The 22551-nt window shown below is 41.6% G+C and overlaps 3 protein-coding genes across 11 annotated transcripts in view; 1 reads left to right on the top strand and 2 right to left on the bottom strand.

Moving 5' to 3' along the window:
* cep295 (centrosomal protein 295) overlaps nucleotides 1–414 on the bottom strand; it is a 30868-nt gene extending 30454 nt beyond the window's left edge. For all 8 annotated transcript variants that reach the window (XR_015087444.1, XM_086035551.1, XM_086035556.1 and 5 more), the window contains exon 1: nucleotides 56–414. Coding sequence is in view for 7 of the 8 variants with exons in the window: in XM_086035551.1 (XP_085891677.1) it covers nucleotides 56–154 (99 nt within the window). In the remaining variant the exon portion in view is untranslated. The remainder of the gene's footprint in view (nucleotides 1–55) is intronic.
* Nucleotides 126–9568, top strand: med17 (mediator complex subunit 17). The gene is made up of 13 exons (XM_086035561.1): nucleotides 126–770; nucleotides 1578–1822; nucleotides 1890–2053; nucleotides 2896–3115; nucleotides 3193–3329; nucleotides 4078–4159; nucleotides 4257–4409; nucleotides 4935–5065; nucleotides 5450–5634; nucleotides 7359–7496; nucleotides 7654–7771; nucleotides 8489–8648; nucleotides 9169–9568. The coding sequence occupies exons 2-13, from the start codon at nucleotides 1588–1590 to the stop codon at nucleotides 9375–9377; spliced, it is 1932 nt and encodes a 643-aa protein (XP_085891687.1). The 5' UTR covers nucleotides 126–770; nucleotides 1578–1587; the 3' UTR covers nucleotides 9378–9568.
* Nucleotides 9454–21973, bottom strand: vstm5 (V-set and transmembrane domain containing 5). 2 transcript variants are annotated; one of them, XM_086035576.1, is made up of 5 exons: nucleotides 21659–21973; nucleotides 21522–21583; nucleotides 17821–18147; nucleotides 14128–14271; nucleotides 9454–12579 (listed from the first exon to the last, which is right to left on the bottom strand). In XM_086035576.1, the coding sequence occupies exons 2-5, from the start codon at nucleotides 21532–21534 to the stop codon at nucleotides 12548–12550; spliced, it is 516 nt and encodes a 171-aa protein (XP_085891702.1). In that variant the 5' UTR covers nucleotides 21535–21583; nucleotides 21659–21973; the 3' UTR covers nucleotides 9454–12547. The 2 variants fall into 2 exon arrangements, with proteins under 2 accessions (XP_085891702.1, XP_085891701.1); XM_086035575.1 differs by having other exon boundaries at nucleotides 21522–21973.
* Between the last annotated feature and the right edge of the window lie 578 nt (nucleotides 21974–22551).

Here is a 22551-nt window from a genome sequence, read left to right as displayed (position 1 = left end):
CACAATGAAGTCGGACGTCAAAAAGCAAAGCAAAATTTGTTCTGTCCTCATTTACCTGCTGTATTCTGAGTATTCTCCTCCTTTCCCTTTCTTCTTGTATCAACTGGGCCTCTTCGTTGGGGCTCAGTCGTAATTTTCCCACCCGTCTCGCCATTGTCTCTCGGCGTAAACATTTCTCTGAAGCAACATATGCAGCTAGCAGCTCTGCTAGTTAGCCCGAGTTAGTTAACTTCACCGGGCTCAACGGTGCGCCGCTCAAACGCGAGTTAAACAATAAAACGGGTTCATATCAATTTGTGTTAAGCTGTGCGAGTTAACGATGCAGTCAACTCAAATGAAAAGACATTTTCTTGCAGCACGCAAATCTGTGCGATCGCCAAATGTTCGCTTTTGAACTGTAGAAACGTCACATCCGGTAGTTTAAACGTCCCGCCAAGCGCGCGCGCTTTGTCATGACACTTAATTGCATTCTTGTTTTAGATGTATTATCATTATTAATTCTTGAATAAAATTATCCGATATTTATACCAGGGATATATTCTAAAAAATAGAGCATTCAATGCATCTAGTATTTTAATTACGTTAAAAGCTGCAGTAGCACTTATCACTTCGAATAGCGCTATTTCCCCCGAGGTGGATTGGTAGTAGTCTTTGTCTGGCCGACGAAGAAGAGCATGTAGTCGTGCGAAGAATGAATTTATCACAGCGGAAACAATAACACAACTTAATGGAATAACCTTTACAATCCTAACAGTCGTTTGAAAGCGGAGGTAAGAAACGCATAAGTCAAATGTGTTATGGACTTCAGGTTTTCATTTGGATGTTTGGTGCTCTAACTACATACGCCGTGATTAGCATTCAGCTAACGCTCGCCCGTCTGGAGAGCAAAGCACAGCCAAAAATTTACTTAGCTGAATTGATGTATATCTTTCCCATTGGTGGTACGGAATCACAGTCTAATTACATATTACGAGTAAATGGTCCTTGCAGCCAACGGGGCCTCCTTTAATATGCAGTGAGAAAGTAGTGCTTATAGATTGAACTAGTTAGCATCATTCATTCAAATAGAGCTGGTCGAGGAAAGTGTCAGGAGTGATCTGTGACAGAAGAGCAGCATCTAAAATGAAAGGTGAGGGTGTAGAGGACGGTAGTGAAACCTGACATGATGATCGATGACCAGGAGACATAACTGGAGGTGGCAGACTTGGAGATACTGAGAGTGACCTGGAGGGACACGATCAGGAAATTCGCCCATCAGAGGGGTAGCACAGACTGAAGGGTTTGGAGACTGGACAGATTGAGATGGTTTGGACATGTACAAAAAAATGGAGCCTCCGCTTAGGAGGGAAAGAGAAGGACCAAATAGGAGATTTAAAGATGTGTTGAGGATTGATGACTTGCAGATGATGCGGAGGACACTGATAGATGGAAGCGGATTATTGTTCGCTGCAGTAACACCTGAATAGGGTTAAGATAAAAAGGACGGTAGAGCAAGAACCTAAACTTTCCAAATACTGCATATGTTCACATTGTAGCAGGCGTATGATGCTATTGTTATCTTGCTGTCCACCTGTCAGCTCTGTCATCATGGCCAGCGGTCCGGGCGTGAGGGTCAGCATCGAGTCTTCCTGTGAAAAGCAGGTGCAGGAGGTGGCCCTGGACGGAACAGAGACATACGTGCCGCCCCTGTCTATGTCCCAGAACTTGGCTAAATTGGCGCAGCGGATTGACTTCAGCCAGGGATCCGACTCTGAGGACGAGGGAGCTGATGGTGAATCCCGTGATCGCGAGTGGTGCAAACAGGAGCCGGAGGAAGAAGAAGGTATGACAAGGACAAGTGTATGTTGTATGTGCAGTGAGTGATTTTCTACTGTTTCCTTTTTACGCAGGAACGGTGAAGTTCCAGCCGTCCCTGTGGCCTTGGGACTCCGTGCGTAACAACTTGCGCAGTGCCCTGACTGAAATGTGTGTCCTCTATGACGTGCTCTGTGTGGTGAAGGAGAAGAAGTACATGGCACTAGACCCAGTTTCTCAAGATCCGTCCATGAGCAAGGTGAAGTAAAAACGCTGTCCAGACCGACTGATTCATGATACAGTACATGGTATTGGCCCTCGGGAATACATGTCCATTCTGCCTATAGACCTTTTCACTCATGGTGAGGTTTGTGTTTTATTTTATTTTCACATAGCTTTGCCTTTAGTAAAAGTCAGTTTAGCTTAATGCTGACAGATAATGCAGAATGCCATTGATGGGCTAACAAAAAAAGCATTAGTGTTGCAGTGTTATAACCCCATCCATCCATCCATTATCTGTACCGCTTCTCCTCACAAGGGTCGCGGGGCGTGCTGGAGCCTATCCCAGCTGTCTTTGGGCAGTAGGCGGGGGACACCCTGAACTGGTTGCCAGCCAATCGCAGGGCACACAGAGACAAACATCCGCACTCACAATCACACCTAGGGACAATTTAGAGTATCCAATCAACTTACCATGCATGTTTTTGGAATGTGGGAGGAAACCGGAGTGCCCGGAGAAAACCCACGCAGGCACGGGGAGAACATGCAAACTCCACACAGGGAGGCCGGAGCCGGGATCGAACCCACGACCTCTGAACTGTGAGGCGGACGTGCTAACCAGTCGACCACCGTGCCGCCTGTTATAACCCCATAAAACAGATATTTGCACACAAACAATGGAAAAATACAGATATAACAATACTCACAAGTAAAGTATATAGTCTTTAAAGCGTTAAGGGACCAAAAACTAAGTTGCTTTATTCGTACAACCCCCCCTAATAATCGGTTCTCTGCAATTGGCATCGGTCAAAATCAGCCCTAATTTTTTCTTTCAAAAACATATTTTTAGTTCGATTTCGTCATCGTCTAGTTTTGGTTCAGACCCCTCAGGTGTTCCAGTTGATGAGCAAAAAGAAATCGCTGGCCACAGCAGCACAGCTCCTCCTGAAGGGCGCAGAGAAGCTTAATAAGTCAGTCGCAGAGAACCTGGAGAACCGGAGGCAGCGAGACTTCAACGCGGAGCTGCTGCGGCTGCGCTCACAGTGGAAGCTGCGCAAAGTTGGTGACAAGATCCTGGGAGACCTCAGCTACCGGAGTGCAGGTGATGAAAACTTTTACGAGAGCGGTTGTGTTGTTAGCTGAGTCTATAAACGATAGATGGTGTTGTTATCCACGCAGGCTCACTGTTTCCTCATCACGGCTCCTTCGAGGTGATCAAAAACACGGATATCGATCTGGACAAAAAGATCCCGGAGGACTACTGTCCCCTTGACGTACAGATCCCCAGTGATCTTGAGGGATCTGCCTATATAAAGGTAAAGCAGTGAGAAACATGCTTACTTCTGTACAGTGATTCACGTTTATTTGAAATCAGCTATCACAAATTTGCTGAATTATTTTTTTTCTTGTAGTAAGCTATTAATCATCGAAAAGCTTACCGATTTTTTTATTTTTATTTTATTTATTTTTTTTTTTTGGTGATCTTTACATTATGCTCTTAGTCTCAATTGGCGCCATTTTGTGACAAACCAACTCACTTTGTTAGGGTCAGGTTAGAATTGGCCATTACAGCTAGACTCAACATCACGTTGCTAGTTATATTGTTCATCCATCCATCCATTATCGATACCGCTTATCCTCACAAGGGTCGCGGGGCGTGCTGGAGCCTATCCCAGCTGTCTTCGGGTAGTAGGTGGGGGACACCCTGAATTGGTTGCCAGCCAATCTCAGGGCACACAGAGACAAACATCCGCACTCACAATCACACCTAGGGGCAATTTAGAGTGTCCAATCAACTTACCATGCATGTTTTTGGAATGCGGGAGGAAACCGGAGTACCCGGAGAAAACCCACTCAGGCACGGAGAGAACATGCAAACTCCACACAGGGAGGCCGGAGCCAGGATCGAACAAACGACCTCTGAACTGTGAGGCGGACGTGCTAACCAGTCGACCACTGTGCCACCCTTATATTGTTCATTTCAGTGCAAAATTCATCTGCAAACACTGGCTGTATGAAGAAACACAAAGTGATCAATCTAATTACCTCTGGGAATGTCTGCAGGTTTCTATCCAGAAACAAGCTCCAGACATCTGTGATCTCGGAACAGTCAACATGTTCAGGAGACAACCAAAAACCAAAGGAGGTGTGGGCTAAATGCACGATACTTAAGCAATCTATCATGAAACTATCCTCTGTTTTTTAACCCTGCACATCCTCTTGGTAATGTGTCACATTGCCAGGTTCGCAGCCGTGGCATGTGAAGCTGGAGGCAGCTCAGAACGTTCTGCTCTGCAAGGAGATCTTTGCGCAGCTGTCAAGGGAAGCGGTCCAGATCAAGTCCCAAATCCCCCACATTGTCGTGAAGAATCAGATCATTTCACAGCCCTTCCCAGGTCCACGGAATGCTTGTGACTTGGGCCTGAACAATTAACAAGAATAGACTAATAATTATTACCTTTTTTAAGATCTGCAAAAAAATGGTAGCTTTATTTATTTATCCATTTATTTATTTATGTAAACACATTAACACATTCCAAGATATGACAAAAACTAACAACATTCAAACAAAAAGGAAAAATTGAATAAATAATTGGCCAATTTTTGCCCATTTTTTTTCTGTTTTAACGTTAAACAATTACTAAAGGACAAAGATTAGTAAAACACTTAAATGTGCTGCCTGGAATTCATATCTTTGTTGTTGCAAGCATTGAGGGACCAAAAACAAAGTTATTGTATTCATTATATATGTTTTTTTTTTTTAATTAATTGTGCCATTAATTGGCTATCGTAATTTTATCCTGCCAAATATGCAAATCGTCATCAGTCTCAAAAAAGACCTTATGGGTTGGGCCCAACTTGTGATAACCTTTTCTACACTTTGTAGCACTGACTGATTCATCCCATTTGTTCCTCTGCAGGTCTGCAACTCTCCATCTCATTGTGCCATTCGACTGCAGAGAAGAGGAATCACAGAGCGTCTCCGGAGAAACCCAAACCAGAAGACCATCTTTACGTTCTGGAACATAACCTGCATCAGATGATGCGAGAGGTGAGACCTTTTTGAAAGTGGTGGATTAGGTTCAGCGCTATCATAATTTGATTTATTCGATTAAATGAATTTGCGGAAATAGTGGCTGGGGTCTTTATTTACTCAACTGCAGGTTGGCCTAACTTCAGAAAGCAGGTGAGCCATGATTGGTTGTTACCTGAGCCCTGAGCAACTGTGATGTCATTTTCAGTCGACAAAATGGCCCCTGAGATGGCTAAAAACGGGTGGATTTTGCTACTTAACTCATATTACACAAATGCAATATTAATCAGAATGCCGTGTTTAGACTAGTGAATGCGCATAGAACCTATTTATTGTGAAGACATTTTTGTGGTTGACTTCCCCTTTTAGTAGCCTCAGTGGTTTTCTTTGTCTGTGTCGCAGTTCCACAAGCAACAGCTGAGTTCCATGGTGATGCCGCATCCTGCCACCGCCCCATTTGGCCACAAACGCATGCGTCTGGCCGGACCGCTGGCCTACGACAAGGCCGAGATCAGCGGCTTGCAGCAAAGAGAGGGTCTCCTGGAGAAGATCATCAAACAGGCCAAGCACATCTTCCTACGGAGCCGGTAAGACGGCTTCGACTTCACTGATTTGCGATTTGTAACTGCTGTCTACGTGACACTTTAGTGTGCTGTGAGAGAAATTATCCAGTTTTCCACGTTACCATGATATCTATCTAGTCACACTGACTTCCCCCGGCCTAGCTAAGCCTATCATGAGCGGAGGAACTTGGGTGTGGGGGTGGTTATCATGTTTAATAGCCGGATTATGATGTCACAGCGGGGTGGAGTGCCGAAGGGTTCACTCACATACACGTCATCAGAAATCGGCAGATAAGAAAAGATTTACTCGGTTGTTCAATTCCACACTTGGACAGACAAACCATGGCTCCAACCATTTTGCGTAAAAGCTATTGAAAAGCACATTTTCCATAGTATGACTCGATATAATTACACTTCCCAAGTTGTCGTATTCAGCAAATGAGAGGTGTTAAATTTGGTTTCAGTCTAGCTGGCTGTAAACGGTGAACAATGGCATGGGTACAAGTGAAACTATGTGAAATACGTCAGAGTCTGTTCCGGCTTGCAGATAATAGAGGTCCTCCGCAATATTTACTCGGTACACATTTCTGGTCCTTAACTGCATTGACTGGAGCGGCCGCACTGATGTATTACAATTGGTATTTTGAAAAACCTTTTGGGTTCAAGGACTCCTTTCAGCATATTTTCAATTCATCATAACTACAATATGGACTCCTAAATGTCATAGGAGTGAAAAAAGGTGCTTATTTCCAACAAAAAAGGTCACAATGTTTCGATGACTATGATTTATTTGAGCAAAAACAGTTGTAATGTTATGAGAGTAAAGTTGCATTCTTTCAAGAAAAATAAGTCCTAATCTTAGGAGGATAGTCGTAATATTAAGGTCAAACTTTAAGTAGAGAAGAAAGTAATACTGTAACAAATTATTTTTAACAAATACTGTACATGTTTTTTTCTGAAATAATGGCTTTGTTTACATGGACACATATATTCGGATTAAATGCCTAATCGGAATAAAAATGCTTCATGTACACACCCCATTCAGAATATTCGGACCCGATTAAGACAATTTCGATCAAGATTTTATGCTGAACGAGAGAGGTAGTTTATGCCGATTGTTAATCCGATCGGCTCTGATGTAAACACTTATTCCGACATTTCGGAGCCAAACGTGTTTTACCGCACACAAAGTTTGAAAGAAAAAAAAGAAGCAGAGCGAGAGTAAGACAAGAACTGGTGCATTTGCAGCTCCCTTAGGAAGTGTTAACTCGACATAACAGCGCAAACAGGAAAAAATACTCAAAATAATGCTAACACTTAAAGTAGAAATGGACGGAGCGATGTTTTGTTGACACGGAAGTCGCAACGGCTTTTTCTTCTTCCACTACTGCTTCCGGTATATTTGGTCGCATGTCAAAATAATTTGTTCCGATCGAAAGTGTCATGGATGAACTATTCGGATCAGTATTTTCTGTGTCCATGAAAACAGTGCATCCAATCTTAATTTTGATCCGAACTCTGATCGGATTAAAGAAATGTTGTCCATGTAAACGTAGCCACTGTCTTTCTCGGCAACATTGGGCCATATTCTCAAAAACAGGACATTTTTACTTTAATCATACTTTTTTCTGTCAATAAAGCTGCTTTATTCATGCTTCTGGTCTCAAAGTCACCCAGTTTGAGATGCACGGTTTTAATTCAATTCTAGACCGGTAATGCTGACTAAACGACTTTGGTGCATTTGTCAGGACTGCGCGCACCATCGACAGCCTGGCCAGCCGCATCGAAGACCCTCAAATTCAAGCCCACTGGTCCAACATTAATGACGTGTACGAGTCCAGCGTGAAAGTGCTGATCACCTCCCAGAGCTACGAGCAAATCTGCAAGTAAGTGGTGGAAGGAAGGCACAAAGGACCCTCCAATGCAGTTTGCTGGTGTTCCGTGGGATTTGTTTATAATGTCAAATGTATGCGCCTTGGCTCAGTAAAGGTTGGGAGGCGCTGCTCTAATGGAACTACGGCTGTGTGCGTGTTTATTGGTCAGGTCCATCCAACTGCAGCTCAACATTGGCGCGGAGCAGATCCGAGTGGTGCACCGAGACGGACGCGTCGTCACTCTGTCGCATCAGGAGCAGGAGCTGCAGGACTTCCTCCTCTCACAGGTATGGCTACTCTGACCACCGATCGAAATCAGTGGTTCGCAAACTGGAACGTGGACGGCTACAGAAATCGGAGAAATTTGCTCTTGAGGGGCTGAAATTGCGCGGGATTTGGACTAGGTAAACAATGAATCGATTAGCAAAATAGATGTGGATTAATTTGATAAGCAATTAGTTGTCGATAATAGCAGCCGATTAAATCGGCCTGCCGTTTAATCAGTCCAGCCCTACTTTTTATTATTATTTCTTAAACCTTTTCGGCATGATGTCAGACGTACTTCCGGATGATGACAATAGCTCTGATGGCACCACCAGTAGACAAATCTTTCCGTGTCATTTGACCAAAATAGAGCAGTTGAGAACGGTCAATGGCTTGAATGATGATTTTAGCCTTCTTTGCTACCGCCGTAGTTTGAACGTCAGTCGAAAAGATGTTTGCATGAGGCTTCCAAGGGAGACAGTTGATTGGAAAATAAACTTGGTTGAAATTCAGACATAGCAAACATGATCATTGAGTCAACTGGCTAATGAAGTGGCTTTTCTGTTGCTCGGATTATTGGCACAGATGTGCTCCTTTGACAGTGGAATGCATAGCAATATCTCGAGCTGCATTACCTTGCGGGCGAGCGGTTTTGTTTTGCGACAATACACAAAGCCAACCCAACCAAACCGATGTCCCTTTCCCGCATTTTTGGACACATCCGGCTCGTCTCGTGGCAGATGTCCCAGCACCAGGTGCACGCGGTGCAGCAGCTGGCCAAAGTGATGGGCTGGCACGTGCTGAGCTTCAGCAACCACGTCGGCCTCGGTCCGGTGGAGAGCATCGGGAATGCCTCGGCCATCACCGTGGCCTCCCCCAACGGAGAGTACGCCATCTCAGGTGAGACGGCTTCTCAAATGTTGGTGCTCACTTAGAAATGTCCTTCTGTGTGTTTATACACTGAACAAAAATGTCAAGGCAATACTTTTTACTTGTTAATATTGGTTGGTGCTCCCTTTTTTTCCTCATGTTTAACTTAAACACTTTTTGCAGTTACTCTAAAACTCTTTCTCTCAAACAGACAAATTGGTCTCAATCTGTGGTTGTGAGCACTTCTCCTTTGCCAAAATAATCCATCCACCTCAAAGGTGGGGCATATCAGGATGCTGATTAGATCACATGATTCTTAGCGATATTGGGGACTGGGGGCAAAACAAAATGTGATATGATACCTCTCCATTAGATTCCCCTCAATTCCCAGTTATTTCCAACTAAATTCCATGGAAAGTTTCCAATTTGGAATATTTGCAAAGTTCCCTAGTTTAACTTCCCATGAAAATGTACGCAACCCGATGCGTTTTAACATGCTGTATGAGGTCAATAAAGCTGAAGTCCTGATGTTTCCTTTCGTCCCCCCCAGTGCGTAATGGCCCCGAAAGCGGGTGTAGGGTTTTGGTCCAGTTCCCCCGCAGTCAGACCAAGGAGCTGCCCAAGAGTGAAGTCATCCAGGACGGCAAGTGGAGCCACCTCAGGGGTCCGTACAAGGAAGTCCACTGGAACAAGATGGAGGGACGCAACTTCGTCTACAAAATGGAGCTCCTCATGGCCGCCCTGACCCCTTGCCCTTAAACGCGAGCCTCTTCAGAAGGACCAGAAATTTTGCCGTATAACCATTTACACAAAAAAAAAAAAAGCACAAAAATAATCCAGGCTCCTTTCCCTTTTATTCTTCCAAGAAGGACTTTTACAAGACTTGTGTTGGCTTCCTGCTCACATCTGTACACTTTTGACTTTGAGAGAAAATAAAAAGTCTGCTGGTGTTCGTCTGTGGCCTTCTATTGCAGTGGTTCTCAAACTTGGGGGCCCATCGGGGAGCCGCGAGCCGGAACGTGGGGGTCCGTGAAATTATGTTGGATCATTAAAAAAATAAAAAGTGCATACCTAAACCAATGACTCATCCCTACTTAAGATTTGGTCCAATTCAAAGTTCTGATATTATTGGGACTTACCATTACTTATGCATAAAGTCAGGGAGGTTTCGAGAAAATACAATACAATACAATTTTATTTATATGGAGCATTTCATAAGTGTTAGGTGTATTTTTCGAGAATACCGTCCTATTTTTCTTGATTCAAGTTTACCAGAATATTGTCAATTTTTTCAGCAAATGAAGATGCATTTCTTAAGCATATCCTTTTTTTTCAGGGGTGTATTTTTTCCAGTCACGTTTTTAAAATTAAAATGTAATTTTTGATAATAGTCCTTTTTTTTTTTTTTACAAGTGCATTTTCTGAGAATCTAGTTTTATTTTGTAGACAAAAGTGTATTTTCATTTGATTGTAAAAAATAAAGGTGTATTTTCTGAGAATACAGTCCTATTTTTCGAGATAAAAGTTGTATTTTTCCTGAATGTATAAGATGTTTCTTAAGCATACGATTTAAAAAAATTAAGAAAATATAGGTGTATTTCTCAAGATAAAATATCAATCATATTAGAAGAATAAAGTTGTATCTTTGAAATTCACTGATGTGAATGCTGAAGAACATTTACGCATTTTACCCTACCCCAAAAATATATTTTTTAAGTGATTATGGTACTCTCCCCACTTTTTTTCTCGATTCTCCTTCCATATTTCTCAAACCTTTCAAACTTCACGACTTGCATTTCCGCATTCTCAAAATTCCCTTGTTTTCATGGTACTATTTCCACATGTATAAAGCTATTCTACATGATGTATCAGCTCCTTCCACATTTCTTGACCAATGTAAACCATTACACCTTCAAACTCTTCCCCTCAATGAGGATATCTTGTGGACAATTCTCAATCCCATAATTTTCAAATTTTCACCAAAAATCCCAAATTAACATGCTTTAAACATACTTACTCCTCCTTCCATATATCTCAACAGATTGAAACCATTCCAGGTCTCACATTTCACACAGAACAATTGAACATCTCAATTAGTTCCACAGCCTTTCAGTTCATCGGCATTCACTCGCAATTTCTACAGAAATTGCCTTGTCTAGTGCCTTCGCCACATTTTTGACACACTTCCCCACATTCCTCGACCAATTTAAAACATTTAAACTTCAGAACCTGCAGGGAACTATTTACCACAATTTTACATTTTTCACTCACAATTTTCATTGATTGAAACATCACACTAAAAATTTCCACATTACCCATTTCAACTTCAAAGTGTTCAGCTCGTTCAGCCCAGAGCGTTTTAGGAACTATTCCCCAAACTTTCACATTCCTAAAATTCCACACTTGCCAAAATCCCCATAATTACATACTTAGTTCCTCCTTCCACATTTCCTGACCAATTAAAACCATTCCAACTTCAAAATAGCCATCTCTTTCAGGACATCTTGTCACCACTTCCCATTCCTAGAGTCCACATATTTTCACCCCAAAATCCCAATTCCTTCTTCCACATTTCTTGACCTATTCAAACCATTGCAAGTCTCACATTCTACAGTTTAACATTTCAGATCAGCTTCATCTTTTCAGCATTCATGCACAATTTCTAGAGAAATTGCATTCTCTGTTTTTTTTTTCCTCCCCAATTTATGGACACTCATTTCCTTCGACATTTTACAACTGATTTAAATCATTCAAACGTCATGCAGGACACTACAGTATTTTCCACATTGCAAAAAGTCCCACCAATCTAATTCCACATTTTCCATAAACACAAAAATCATACAAGTGAATGAGACAATGAACAAAAAAGTTCACCACATTCCAATATTCCCACATTTCCTAAATCACACACTTTTCACAATGAAATTCCCAAATTTAGGAGCCATTTTACATATTTTCCTGCTCCATATTTGCGCAGTAAAATTCCCACAAGATACTTCAAACTGTTCTGCTCATTCTGGATATCTTGAGGACTGTTTTATCACTTTCCCAATTTTTCATAATAAAATTCTTCAATGAAGAACTCTTCCACATATTTACCTTCCCCTTCCCCATTTCTTGACCGATTCAAACCATTCTAAACTCAAGTCTCATTTTCTACGTTTTCTTTAATTTAACAGCATTTCAGTTTGTCAACTCTTTAGCATTCACATACAATTTCTGCGGAAATTAATTAAAATACAACTCTCTTCCCTTCTTAAAACTCAACTTTGTAAAACAATATTACAACTATATCTTGGAAAAAATGTTTTATCCTGACAAAATATGTATCTTTTGTAAGAATTCTTGAAAAAAATTCTCCTAACCTTCAAACTTTTTTCTATAGAAAACATCACGACTAACATTGGCTTTAAAAAAAAAAAGTCACCTTTTTAATTTCTATGGCATTTAGATTTTTATGAAAGATATTTATCTATTGTTTGCTATTTTTGTTTGGCGTTAGTCTTATGAGTGGGTCATTGCAAAAATGTTTTTCCTTTTTGGAGTCCCTGGCCCAAAAAAGTTTGAGAACCTCTGTTATATATCCTCTGTTGGTGTCACATGACCACCATCGTGTGTGTGTGTGTGTGGGGGTGTGTGTGTGTGTGTGTGGGGGGGGGGGGGCGTGCGTGTGCGTGTGCGTGGTTGGAGAGCGCGTGTGTGTCGAGGGCAGGACACAATTGATCTAGTGAGCAGGCAGTTACTCCAAACAAGCACATATGTTTTGGCAATAAATACAGTTTATATTTACAGTGTATAAAAATGTTTTCGAAATCCTCTGAGAGCGCCTCAGTTTCAGGTTTTGTACACCAAATCCATTGAGATGAAGAAAAAAAAGATGGTCCTTTGTTTTACTGTACATGTGAAAAAGTAGTCCTGACAAACTTGTGTCAAAGAGGCTGCAGCTCCGTTGCGTCATTTTCTGCAAAAAGAAAATAAAGGGTAGAGTCAATTTGTCAGTAGCAGTCACTCGAGACTCTCAGCAACCTTTGTACTCATAAACACGCCCTGTGTCGCACAATAGAAAACCCACTTTCACAGCCAGACAGTGCTTATTATGGCCTTCTACACAACACATTGTCACTGTAGTAATCTGAGTAAACAAGCAGGCAGTGGTGGGAACAAATCAAGTACAGTACTGTGCAAATACTGTGTTACTGTACTTATGCCGATTTTGCCAGTACAATGGTGCCCTGAAATATGAGTTGTCATTTGGCCAATTTTTGGATTGGATTTGCAAGCCCAAACTTGCGATACCAGCGCTGCATCATGGCAATTAACGCAACTCACTTCATAATGAGCAGAAGGGCTCAATGAGTTTGAAAAATAATCAAATTGCAGTTTTTTTCCTCAATATTGGGATTTAATATACAATTATTTTTCAATATTTTTGTTTTTTAACAAACACTAAATTAATCTGTACATAATCTGTTACAATATATTAGTCTGTTTTTATTTTGATGGATTTGGTGTATAAATAATAATAGAACACAATATTCTGTGGGTCTTGAAAAATCAGTTAAAATGTTCTTATAAAGCTAGCTGTATGGAGTTACCTGTTCTTAAAATACACATGCAGAAAGACAATAATAATAATACATACAGGCATATATTTTTATCCCTTGGGAAAAATGACTAATATTACAGCAATTTAAGTGAGTTGTGAAACTCTTCTTTGTGCATCTATGTCTGTACTATACTGCCCCCCAGTGGCCAAGACACCCACCAAAAGGAGCAGCGCAATGTCTATTGAATTAAAGCAAAAAAATCTATGGATGGCAAAAACTGTTTAATTCTTTTAATGTGTCACTATTTTATGGTTTTGTGAACCACAATATTATAGTAGTCAGTCCTTCAACCTTCAACCAAAGGGGTCCCCAACCACCAGTCTGTGGACTGGTCCTTTTTTTTTTTCAAGTGTAATTTTCGGACTATAAGCCAAACTTTTTTTCATAGTTTGGCTTTTACTGCTCCTTGTATATCAAAATTAAAGCTCGGACTGGCACCCCAAATCCCCGCTCCCTTAATTGTGTTGACGGCAGCAAACAAGTTGGAAACCTTTTTCTCCTTTGTTTAAAGTGCCTTATCTTAATTAAACTCATGTCCCACATTGTGGCCGAAGGTAAAATCCTGGTCGGTTATTGTGCCTTTTGCTGCTATAAATAGTAAATCCTTGTTGTGGCAGCAAACTAAAGACAAACGTCACACATTAGTTGCCAATGCTACTTCTTCTAATACTTCTTGTCCTTTCTTCTTCTTCTTCCATCACCACCTTCTTTAGCATGCAGCATCCGCCACAACAAGAATTTACAACTTACAGCAGCAAAAGGCGCAATAATTGACCAGGATTCTACCATTGGCCACCGGGCAACGCGGGATTCAAATAAAGCTATGCCATTTTAAACTGAAAAGAAAAGCTTTTCTGTAGTTAGAAGCGCAGGTTTCTCAAATCCACAAATTAAACTCCTACCTGGCATCTGCTTCCTGCGTCGCCACGCTACTATTTTCCTGTAGGCTTTGTCCAAAAGCCACATGGCCAGCATGAGGAGGCCTGCCAAGCAGGCCAGTGTCAAGGCCGACACCGACAGGTACTGCAGGTCCTCAAACAGAACCTCTACGGAGAACAGTGAGGAAAGCTGTAAGTTTTTTTTTGCACATCCTTAAAGCCGAAGTCAACCCAAACATATTTTTTTCAAGAATATGTTCCCAGCAGGCTCACTAGTTGAAACACGGCATTCTGATTAGTTTAGCGTTTGTGGAATAAATGTTAATCCACTCGTTTTTAACCATCTCTGGGGGCGGCCATTTTGTCTTCTGTCGACTGAAAATGACATCACAACTGCTCACAACGACCAAACACTTCTGACCTGTTTTTTTAATCTGAGCCGCGATTGGTCATTGTGAGCGGTTGTGATGTCATTTTCAGTCGACAGAAGACAAAATGGCCACCCCCAGAGATGGTTAAAAACAAGTGGATTAACACTTATTCCACAAACGCAATATTTATCAGAATGCCCTGTTTCAACTAGTGGGCTTGCAGAGAACATATTCTTAAAAAAATATGTTTTGCGTTGACTTCCTCTTTAAGTAAAATATCCATCCATCCATTATCTGTACCGCTTCTCCTCACAAGGGTCGCGGGGCGTGCTGGAGCCTATCCCAGCTATCTTTGGGCAATAGGCGGGGGACACCCTGAACTAGTTGCCAGCCAATCGCAGGGCACACAGAGACAGACATCCGCACTCACAATCACACCTAGGGGCAATTTAGAGTATCCAATCAACTTACCATGCATGTTTTTGGAATGTGGGAGGAAACCGGAGTGCCCGGAGAAAACCCACGCAGGCACGGGGAGAACATGCAAACTCCACACAGGGAGGCCGGAGCCGGGATCGAACCCATGACCTCTGAACTGTGAGGCGGACGTGCTAACCAGTCGACCACCGTGCCGCCAGTAAGTAAAATATATCATATTTTTTCATGGTTCATTTGTCTTTACCCTATGTTAGCATAAGCTTAACCCAAATGGGGGTACGCGTACCCCTGGGTTTATGTGACGGCACTTCAGGTATAAGTGAGATTTTAAAATATATTTAAAAGTATCATCCATGCATAAAAGAGCTTGATCACAAAAAGGACAAACTACAAGGTCTAACACTCAGTTTAGTGCAAGTTGTTCAATAATGCCATATTCAGTGTTAACGCTTGGTAATGTTGTCAGTCTTCTTTTTAATTAGTAAGTAGGTATTTTAAGATGTTTTTTTAAATTATTATTTATCAGTTTCTGCTTTACTTTAAAATTAAGTTGAAGATTTCTTTTTAGGAACAGATATGTACTATGATGATAATTGTTTTTATGTGCACAAATCTTAATTTACAATTAATTCCTTCTTTCTTTATTTTTTTTTAATTTATTGTTATTTCCAAATAGTTCCAGAGATACAACTACAAATGGAGTTCCAAAGTTTAATCAATCAGACGCTGATGGCACAGCACTCTGTCCTTTTTTTTCCCTATCCAAAAATGCTTTGCGCTGGTTTGGGGGTGGCGGCACGGTGGTCGACTGGTTAGCACGTCCGCCTCACAGTTCAGAGGTCGTGGGTTCGATCCCGGCTCCGGCCTCCCTGCGTGGAGTTTGCATGTTCTCCCCGTGCCTGCGTGGGTTTTCTCCGGGCACTCCGGTTTCCTCCCACATTCCAAAAACATGCATGGTAAGTTGATTGGATACTCTAAAATTGCCCCTAGGTGTGATTGTGAGTGCGGTTGTTTGTCTCTGTGTGCCCTGCGATTGGCTGGCAACCAGTTCAGGGTGTCCCCCGCCTACTGCCCAAAGACAGCTGGGATAGGCTCCAGCACGCCCCGCGACCCTTGTGAGGAGAAGCGGTACAGATAATGGATGGATGGTTTGGGGGTACCCGGCTCAAAAAATATTTCCCTTGGGTACATCATTGAAAAAAGGTTGAGAACCACTTGCCTAACCTGCTGTATAAAACCAAAATATGTACGTATAATAATTCAGATTTTTTTTTTTTGGTACTACAGATTAATTTATTACTTGTAAAATAGTATATGTAAAATAGGACCTTGAAAAATAGTCACATATCTAATCCAATCTAATCCAAAATTTCCTTCGGCTAAAACCAAAACAAAACAGGAGTACCGTAATTGTTTTCGAAAATAAAGAAATGAAGATTGCTGTTAGAAAACACCTGGAATTACTGTCTGTAGAAATCAAAGACCAAGTCCGAAATCTTGGGGTGCTGACAGATTCAGACCTGACTTTCAGCAGCCAGATCAAATCAATCACTAAAACAGCCTTTTACCATCTGAAAAACATATCCAGACTGAAGGGTTACATGCTCCAAGCAGACCAGGAGAAACTTATCCATGCTTTCATCTCCAGTAGACTTGATTATTGTGAAGGTCTTCTTACTGGTCTCCCTCAAAAGAGCATCAAACAGCTGCAGCTCATTCAGAACGTTGCAGCTTGGGTTCTTACCAGAACAAAGAGATCAGGACATATTACTCCAGTCTTAAAGGTTTTACACTGGCTCCCATTCAACTGTAGAATAGATGTTAAAATTTTGCTCCTGGTCTATAAATCACTGAATGGTTTGGGTCCTGAATACATGAATGAAATGCTGATTGAATATAAACCCTGTAGGGCTCTGAGATCTGCAGACTTGGGTCAGTTAGTGGAGCTCAGAGTTCAAGGTAAACATGGTGAAGCTGCATTTAACTGTTACGCTGCTCACAAATGGAATAAGCTGCCAACAGAAGTGAAGTCAGCCACGAGTGTAAATGCTTTTAAATCCAGGTTAAAACTGTTTCTTTTTTCTCATAACTTTAAGATCCTCTAAACAATCAAAAATCATTTTTTCTTTTAAATATTTTATAAATCCGGGCGGCACGGTGGTCGACTGGTTAGCACGTCCACCTCACAGTTCAGAGGTCGTGGGTTCGAAACCGGCCCCGGCCTCCCTGTGTGGAGTTTGCATGTTCTCCCCGTGTCTGCGTGGGTTTTCTCCGGGTAGTCCGGTTTCCTCCCACATTCCAAAAACATGCTTGGTAAGTTGATTGGACACTCTAAATTCCCCCTAGGTGTGATTGTGAGTGCGGATGTTTGTCTCTGGGTGCCCTGCGATTGGCTGGCAAGCCAATCCAGGGTGTCCCCCGCCTACTGCCCGGGCACAGCTGGGATAGGCTCCAGCACGCCCCGCGACCCTTGTGAGGACAAGCGGTATAGATAATGGATGGATGGATGGATTTTTATAAATCCAGGGATTTCTTTACTTTTAAATGTTTTAAAGTTTTATGTTAATATGTTTAAATGTTGTCAATGTACATTCTAATCATTTTTGTTAGCTACTTTTGTTTTCTCTGCTTTTGAAATGTTGTTAACTGTTGTGTTTGTAAATGCTTGTATAGTAGGTGTTGTGTCTTTGCTGGTGTGAAGCACATTGAGTTGCCTTGTGTATGAAATGTGCTATATAAATAAAACTGCCTTGCCTTTTCTTGCCTAGTAGCTGAAACTTGAGCTGGATACCAAGAATATCGCATAAATACTCAAATGGTTTTCCACAGGGCGCAAGTGTTACGACACATTTAAAGTGTTTTAAATATGGTAGGGGAAAAAATGCACAACAGGTCTCCTTTCACTTACCGTTGACTTTAAGGACAAATCCGGCATCCTTGCTGCCGCCCGTCTCGTCGGTGATCGTCACCACGTAGTAGCCGGTGTCCTGCAGCCGCAGAGCCGAAAGGCCCATGGAGCCGTTGTCGTGCACCTCCACGCGGCTGCTGTAGTCAGCAGTAATATTGAGGAAGGCACCCGGCCGCCAGATGGCGATGGCGCGGCTAACCAAGCTGGACACGAAGGTCCACTGGACTGTGGGGGTGCCATTGCAGGTCACGTTCACGGAGAAGAATACGTCCTCCTGCACGGACCGGGTTAGGCTGCTCTGGGGGGACTGGATGGAGATCGCCCCGGCTTGGAAGGAGACAGAGAATGCATGTTACTTCTCAAAGTTTTTCCTGTGTATAAAATGTCAAGGTGGTCACCTCCACCTAATGTTGAGTCACTTTCAGCAATAAAAGCGCTGACATCATGAAAACCTTTCCCTTACATTTCCTGAACCACATGCTTTGCGATGTAATGTAATGGAATTGAAACTGCTGCCTCTGTAAAATGTTTAAATCTTTGCTAAAGACTTATTTTTACATTATCACATTTGGGTAAACCACACTTAGTATGCCACTCTTCTCTTGGCTTATCTCACCCACTGACATCTGGATTTTGGCCTTTTTTTACTGCCACTTCCCCCATCTCTGCTCGGAGTTGTTTTTGTTTTGATTTCTTCAGCTTGTTGATCTGTGTTTTTGTAATGTCTTTACATTTCCAATGTATGAAAGTATACTTCTGTATTTGTAATGTTGATGTTAAAAATTGAAAGTCTAGAAATAAATGATATTTAAAAATTATATATTTATACAATACAATTCAATACAATCTTATTTGTATAGCACATTTCACAACAGCTAGAGCTGTAACAAAGCACTTTACATACAAAGAACAAAATAGCCATAATACAACAAGTGAAATCAGTAAATTAACATAAAACGCAATAGTCCACTTAAGACTTATTTCGACACTCCCGCATTTTGGTTAAACCAAAGTAGTCTCGCTAGTCTCTTGCCCTGCCTCATCCCCTGACATCTAGATTTTGGTCTGTTTTACTGCCACATAGCCTCCTGTCGTCACATTAATTTTTGTTATGTTTAATTTAACGTCAAACACCTGTACTTTTATTAATTTATTTTTTTGAGTGTAATATAAGATTAAAGCGTCCGCTGATAGTGTAGTGGTACACACGCCTGAGTTGTGTGCGGGCAGCGTGGGATCGATTCCCGCTCAGTGACAGTGTCTATGTGTGCCCTGCGACTGGCTGGCGGCCAGTTCGGGGTGTAGTCTGCCTTCGCCCATTGACGGCTGGGATAGGCTCCAGCAATTCCCCGCGACCCTGTATAGGATAAGCGGTTTGGAAGATGACATGACATGACATATGATTAAAGGAAAAGAAAGTGTGAAAGAACAATAAAATGCATGCAAATACTTAACAGAAAAAGTGTTTGTTTGAACTTGTGTCGAGCACAAATGATCAGAACGTTACCATGTCTGCCTCAATTTGAGCCAGCAAAAAACTCTGGTACTCCGTAACAATGTGCTATTTCAAATGACAGGCTGCTAGCAGAGAGTCTAACACCTGCCCAACCGACTGAGGATCACCCATTATAACTAAGTCTGGTTGGGAAACCCCAACCCACCATCGAGGCTGGACGAAGGTGTTTCAGCGGACCTTCTGGTTCTGGTGTTTGCTTAATGAGGCACGGAGAAAGAATTTGATCCAAGAATGCCAAGATGCTGTCGGGTTGAAGGGGGGAGTGTCAGGTGTGCCATTACTCATCAATTAAACAGCCTCAGTGACATGGATATAAACGTCATAATAGCACACAGGAAGCAAATGTAGTCACACTCTGTACTTAGTACACATTATGTAAAAAACAAAAACAAAAAAGGACTGGTGAAAGTAGATGCACTGATTCAACTACTGTGATTAAGCACTGATTCTAAAATACAGTATACTTAAGCATTTTTTACATGGTCCCTGTGATCACTGTAATAGTATGACTTTGTTGAAAGAATGTCCTATCGATAGGAAGGAACGTTTCAATGATGATATCTTGGCCATAAAAGTAAAAAGGTCACTACTACATATCAACTGTTTCGCACAAAGTAAAGGTACAAAATTGGCAATGGCAACAAAACTACCACCTCCTCAGTAGAGCGTGGTGGTAGTGTCACGGCGTGGACATGTATGGCTGCAAATGGAATTGGTTGCCTTGTATTTATTGATGATTTGACTGCTGACAAAAGCAGCAGGATGAATTCTGAAGTGTTGGAGACAATATTATCTGCTCATATTCAGCCAAATGCATCAGAATTCATTGGATGGCACTTTACAGTACAGTTACACTTGCCAGCATACTAAGAAAGCAAACAAGAGTTTTTTTTGTAAATACAAAGAAATGTTATGCAATGGCCAAGTCAATTACAAGATCTGAATCCGATTGAAACTCACTCACAAACTCTACACAAGCCTGCATGAGCCCAAATTTGAACCCTGAGGTGTGAAGTAGACATGCTAATCACTAGGTCGCTGTGCTTCCCCTTTCCTTTTTCCTAAAAAACCCCAAAACAAAAAAAAAAAAAAACTGTTTGTAACTGAAACTATTTTAGTTCATAGGCACTGTCACTCACACTTGAATATTTAAGAGGCAATTTGAACTCTATTCCTCACCTAAGGAGCAGCACCAGAACAGGTAAACAGTCAGTCATATAAAGTTGTATATTTTGGGGGGGAAAAGTATGGTTTCGAGAAGTCCTAACTTTACAGGAATAAAACCTGATATTTTTTAAGAATAAAAATCAGTTTCAAAGAATAAAGTTGGGTATTTTTTTACAATAATGTAGTAATACTCATGTGTCATCTTCCAAACCGCTTATCCTATACAGGGTCGCGGGGAGGTGCTGGAGCCTATCCCAGCCGTCAACGGGCAAAGGCAGACTACACCCCGAACTGGTCGCCAGCCAGTTGCAGGGCACACACAGACACCGTCACTGAGCGGGAATCGATCCCACGCTGCCCGCACACAACTCAGGTGTGTGTATCACAACACTATCAGTGACCTTCTGTAGTAATACTTAAATACTTAACTTAAGGAACGTACATTGACAACATTTAAACACTAACAGAAGACTTTCAAAACCTTTAATAAAAAAGAATCAAAAGAAATAAAAGTGGGGTTTTAAATTGTTAAAAGACATAACTGTAAAATTGATTTAAAAATGTTAAAAGACGTTAATCTGTTGACAGTTTATTCCATTTCTGTGCAGTATAACAGCTAAACACTGCTTCACCATGTTTGCTTTGAAGTCTGGACAACGCTAATTGACCCGACTCTGCAGGTCTCAGAGCTCTACTGGTTTATATTCAATCAGCATACCTTTAATCTATTCAGGACCCAAACCATTCAGTGATTAATAGACCAGTAGCATAATTTCAAAATCTATTCTACAGCTGGTTAGGAGCTACTGTAAAGCCTTGAAGCTGTCAAGACATCACACTTTATTGAACTTTTTTAATGTAAAAAGCAATGTAATGACAATTTGTCAGATTTATTTCTATTCAAAATTTTAAATGAATTTGAACATTTTGCCCTATTACCAACAACACCAAGCTGGGATGGACGGAAAACAGTTCAAACATCCCCGTCTTGAGAAAAAGTCGAGTGCTTAATGCTTACCTAGGTGACACATGTACAACGCGAAGCATAGGAGCACAGCAATGTCGTGGACATCCCAGAGCCTGTAGTAAAACATTAGCATCTCAGCGCCATCGGTTGGTTGAAGAGCACCAAGAAGAATCTCCAAGCCACTTGACCTTTTTGTTGTCTTTTTCAGTCCTTGTGAAATAGTGATCCCAACATTTTCCCTGAGTCTTCTTTGTGCCTCCTCGTCCTCTCAGGCGCTTGATGAGTGTGTGTTCATACCTGCGTGGCCAGCATGCACCGATCAAACAGGTTGAGCCAGAGATTACTGAGTAAACATGTACCTAGACTCACACACACATAGCTCAAGAAAGAAGAAGGCCAATTGGCATTGGGCCTTCCTGCTTTACTGAGTTACAAGAAAAACAGGCACTTTGGGGCCACACGAACCACCAGCATAGGTTGAAAGCCCCTCGCTCTCCTCATTGTGTGACACACCCGGTAGAACGTGACAAACAGGAAGTATGTGTGTTCACACGCTCACTCGCTTGCTTCACTTAAAAAAAAAAAAAGAGGGCGAAAGAGAAACGTGCGTGAGCGACCGACCCACATTTAAGTTTGCTTGATTGTGGGAAGCCGTTTCAGCATGTATTCTACATTGTTGACATCCAGTTTAACATTCACTGGCAGCCATTTTCAAAGCAGTTTCCTTTTCTTCTCTTTTCTTTTCTTTTCTTAGCTTTTCTTTTCTTTTACCAAGAAAGCCTTTTTTATAAACAAGGATAAAATGTCACATTTACAATGGTCATATAAATAATAGTTTCAAATGTATATTTCCAAATGTAGATTTTCTAGACAGTTATAAAATTGGTGGTCGACTAATAGGACTATGGTATGTTAAAATAAAATAACCAAAACTAATTTTTCTCCAGGTCATTATTTGCAATAGTTCCATCCCTCCATCCATTATCGATACCGCTTATCCTCACAGGGGTCGCAGGGCGTGCTGGAGCCTATCCCAGCTGTCTTCAGGCAGTAGGCGGGGGACACCCTGAACTGGTTGCCA

This window comes from Filicampus tigris, chromosome 7, assembly GCF_054856515.1.
Source record: "Filicampus tigris isolate MCC_2025a chromosome 7, RoL_Ftig_1.0, whole genome shotgun sequence".
NCBI lineage: Eukaryota > Metazoa > Chordata > Actinopteri > Syngnathiformes > Syngnathidae > Filicampus > Filicampus tigris.
This window is presented reverse-complemented; position numbering and strand designations above follow the sequence as displayed.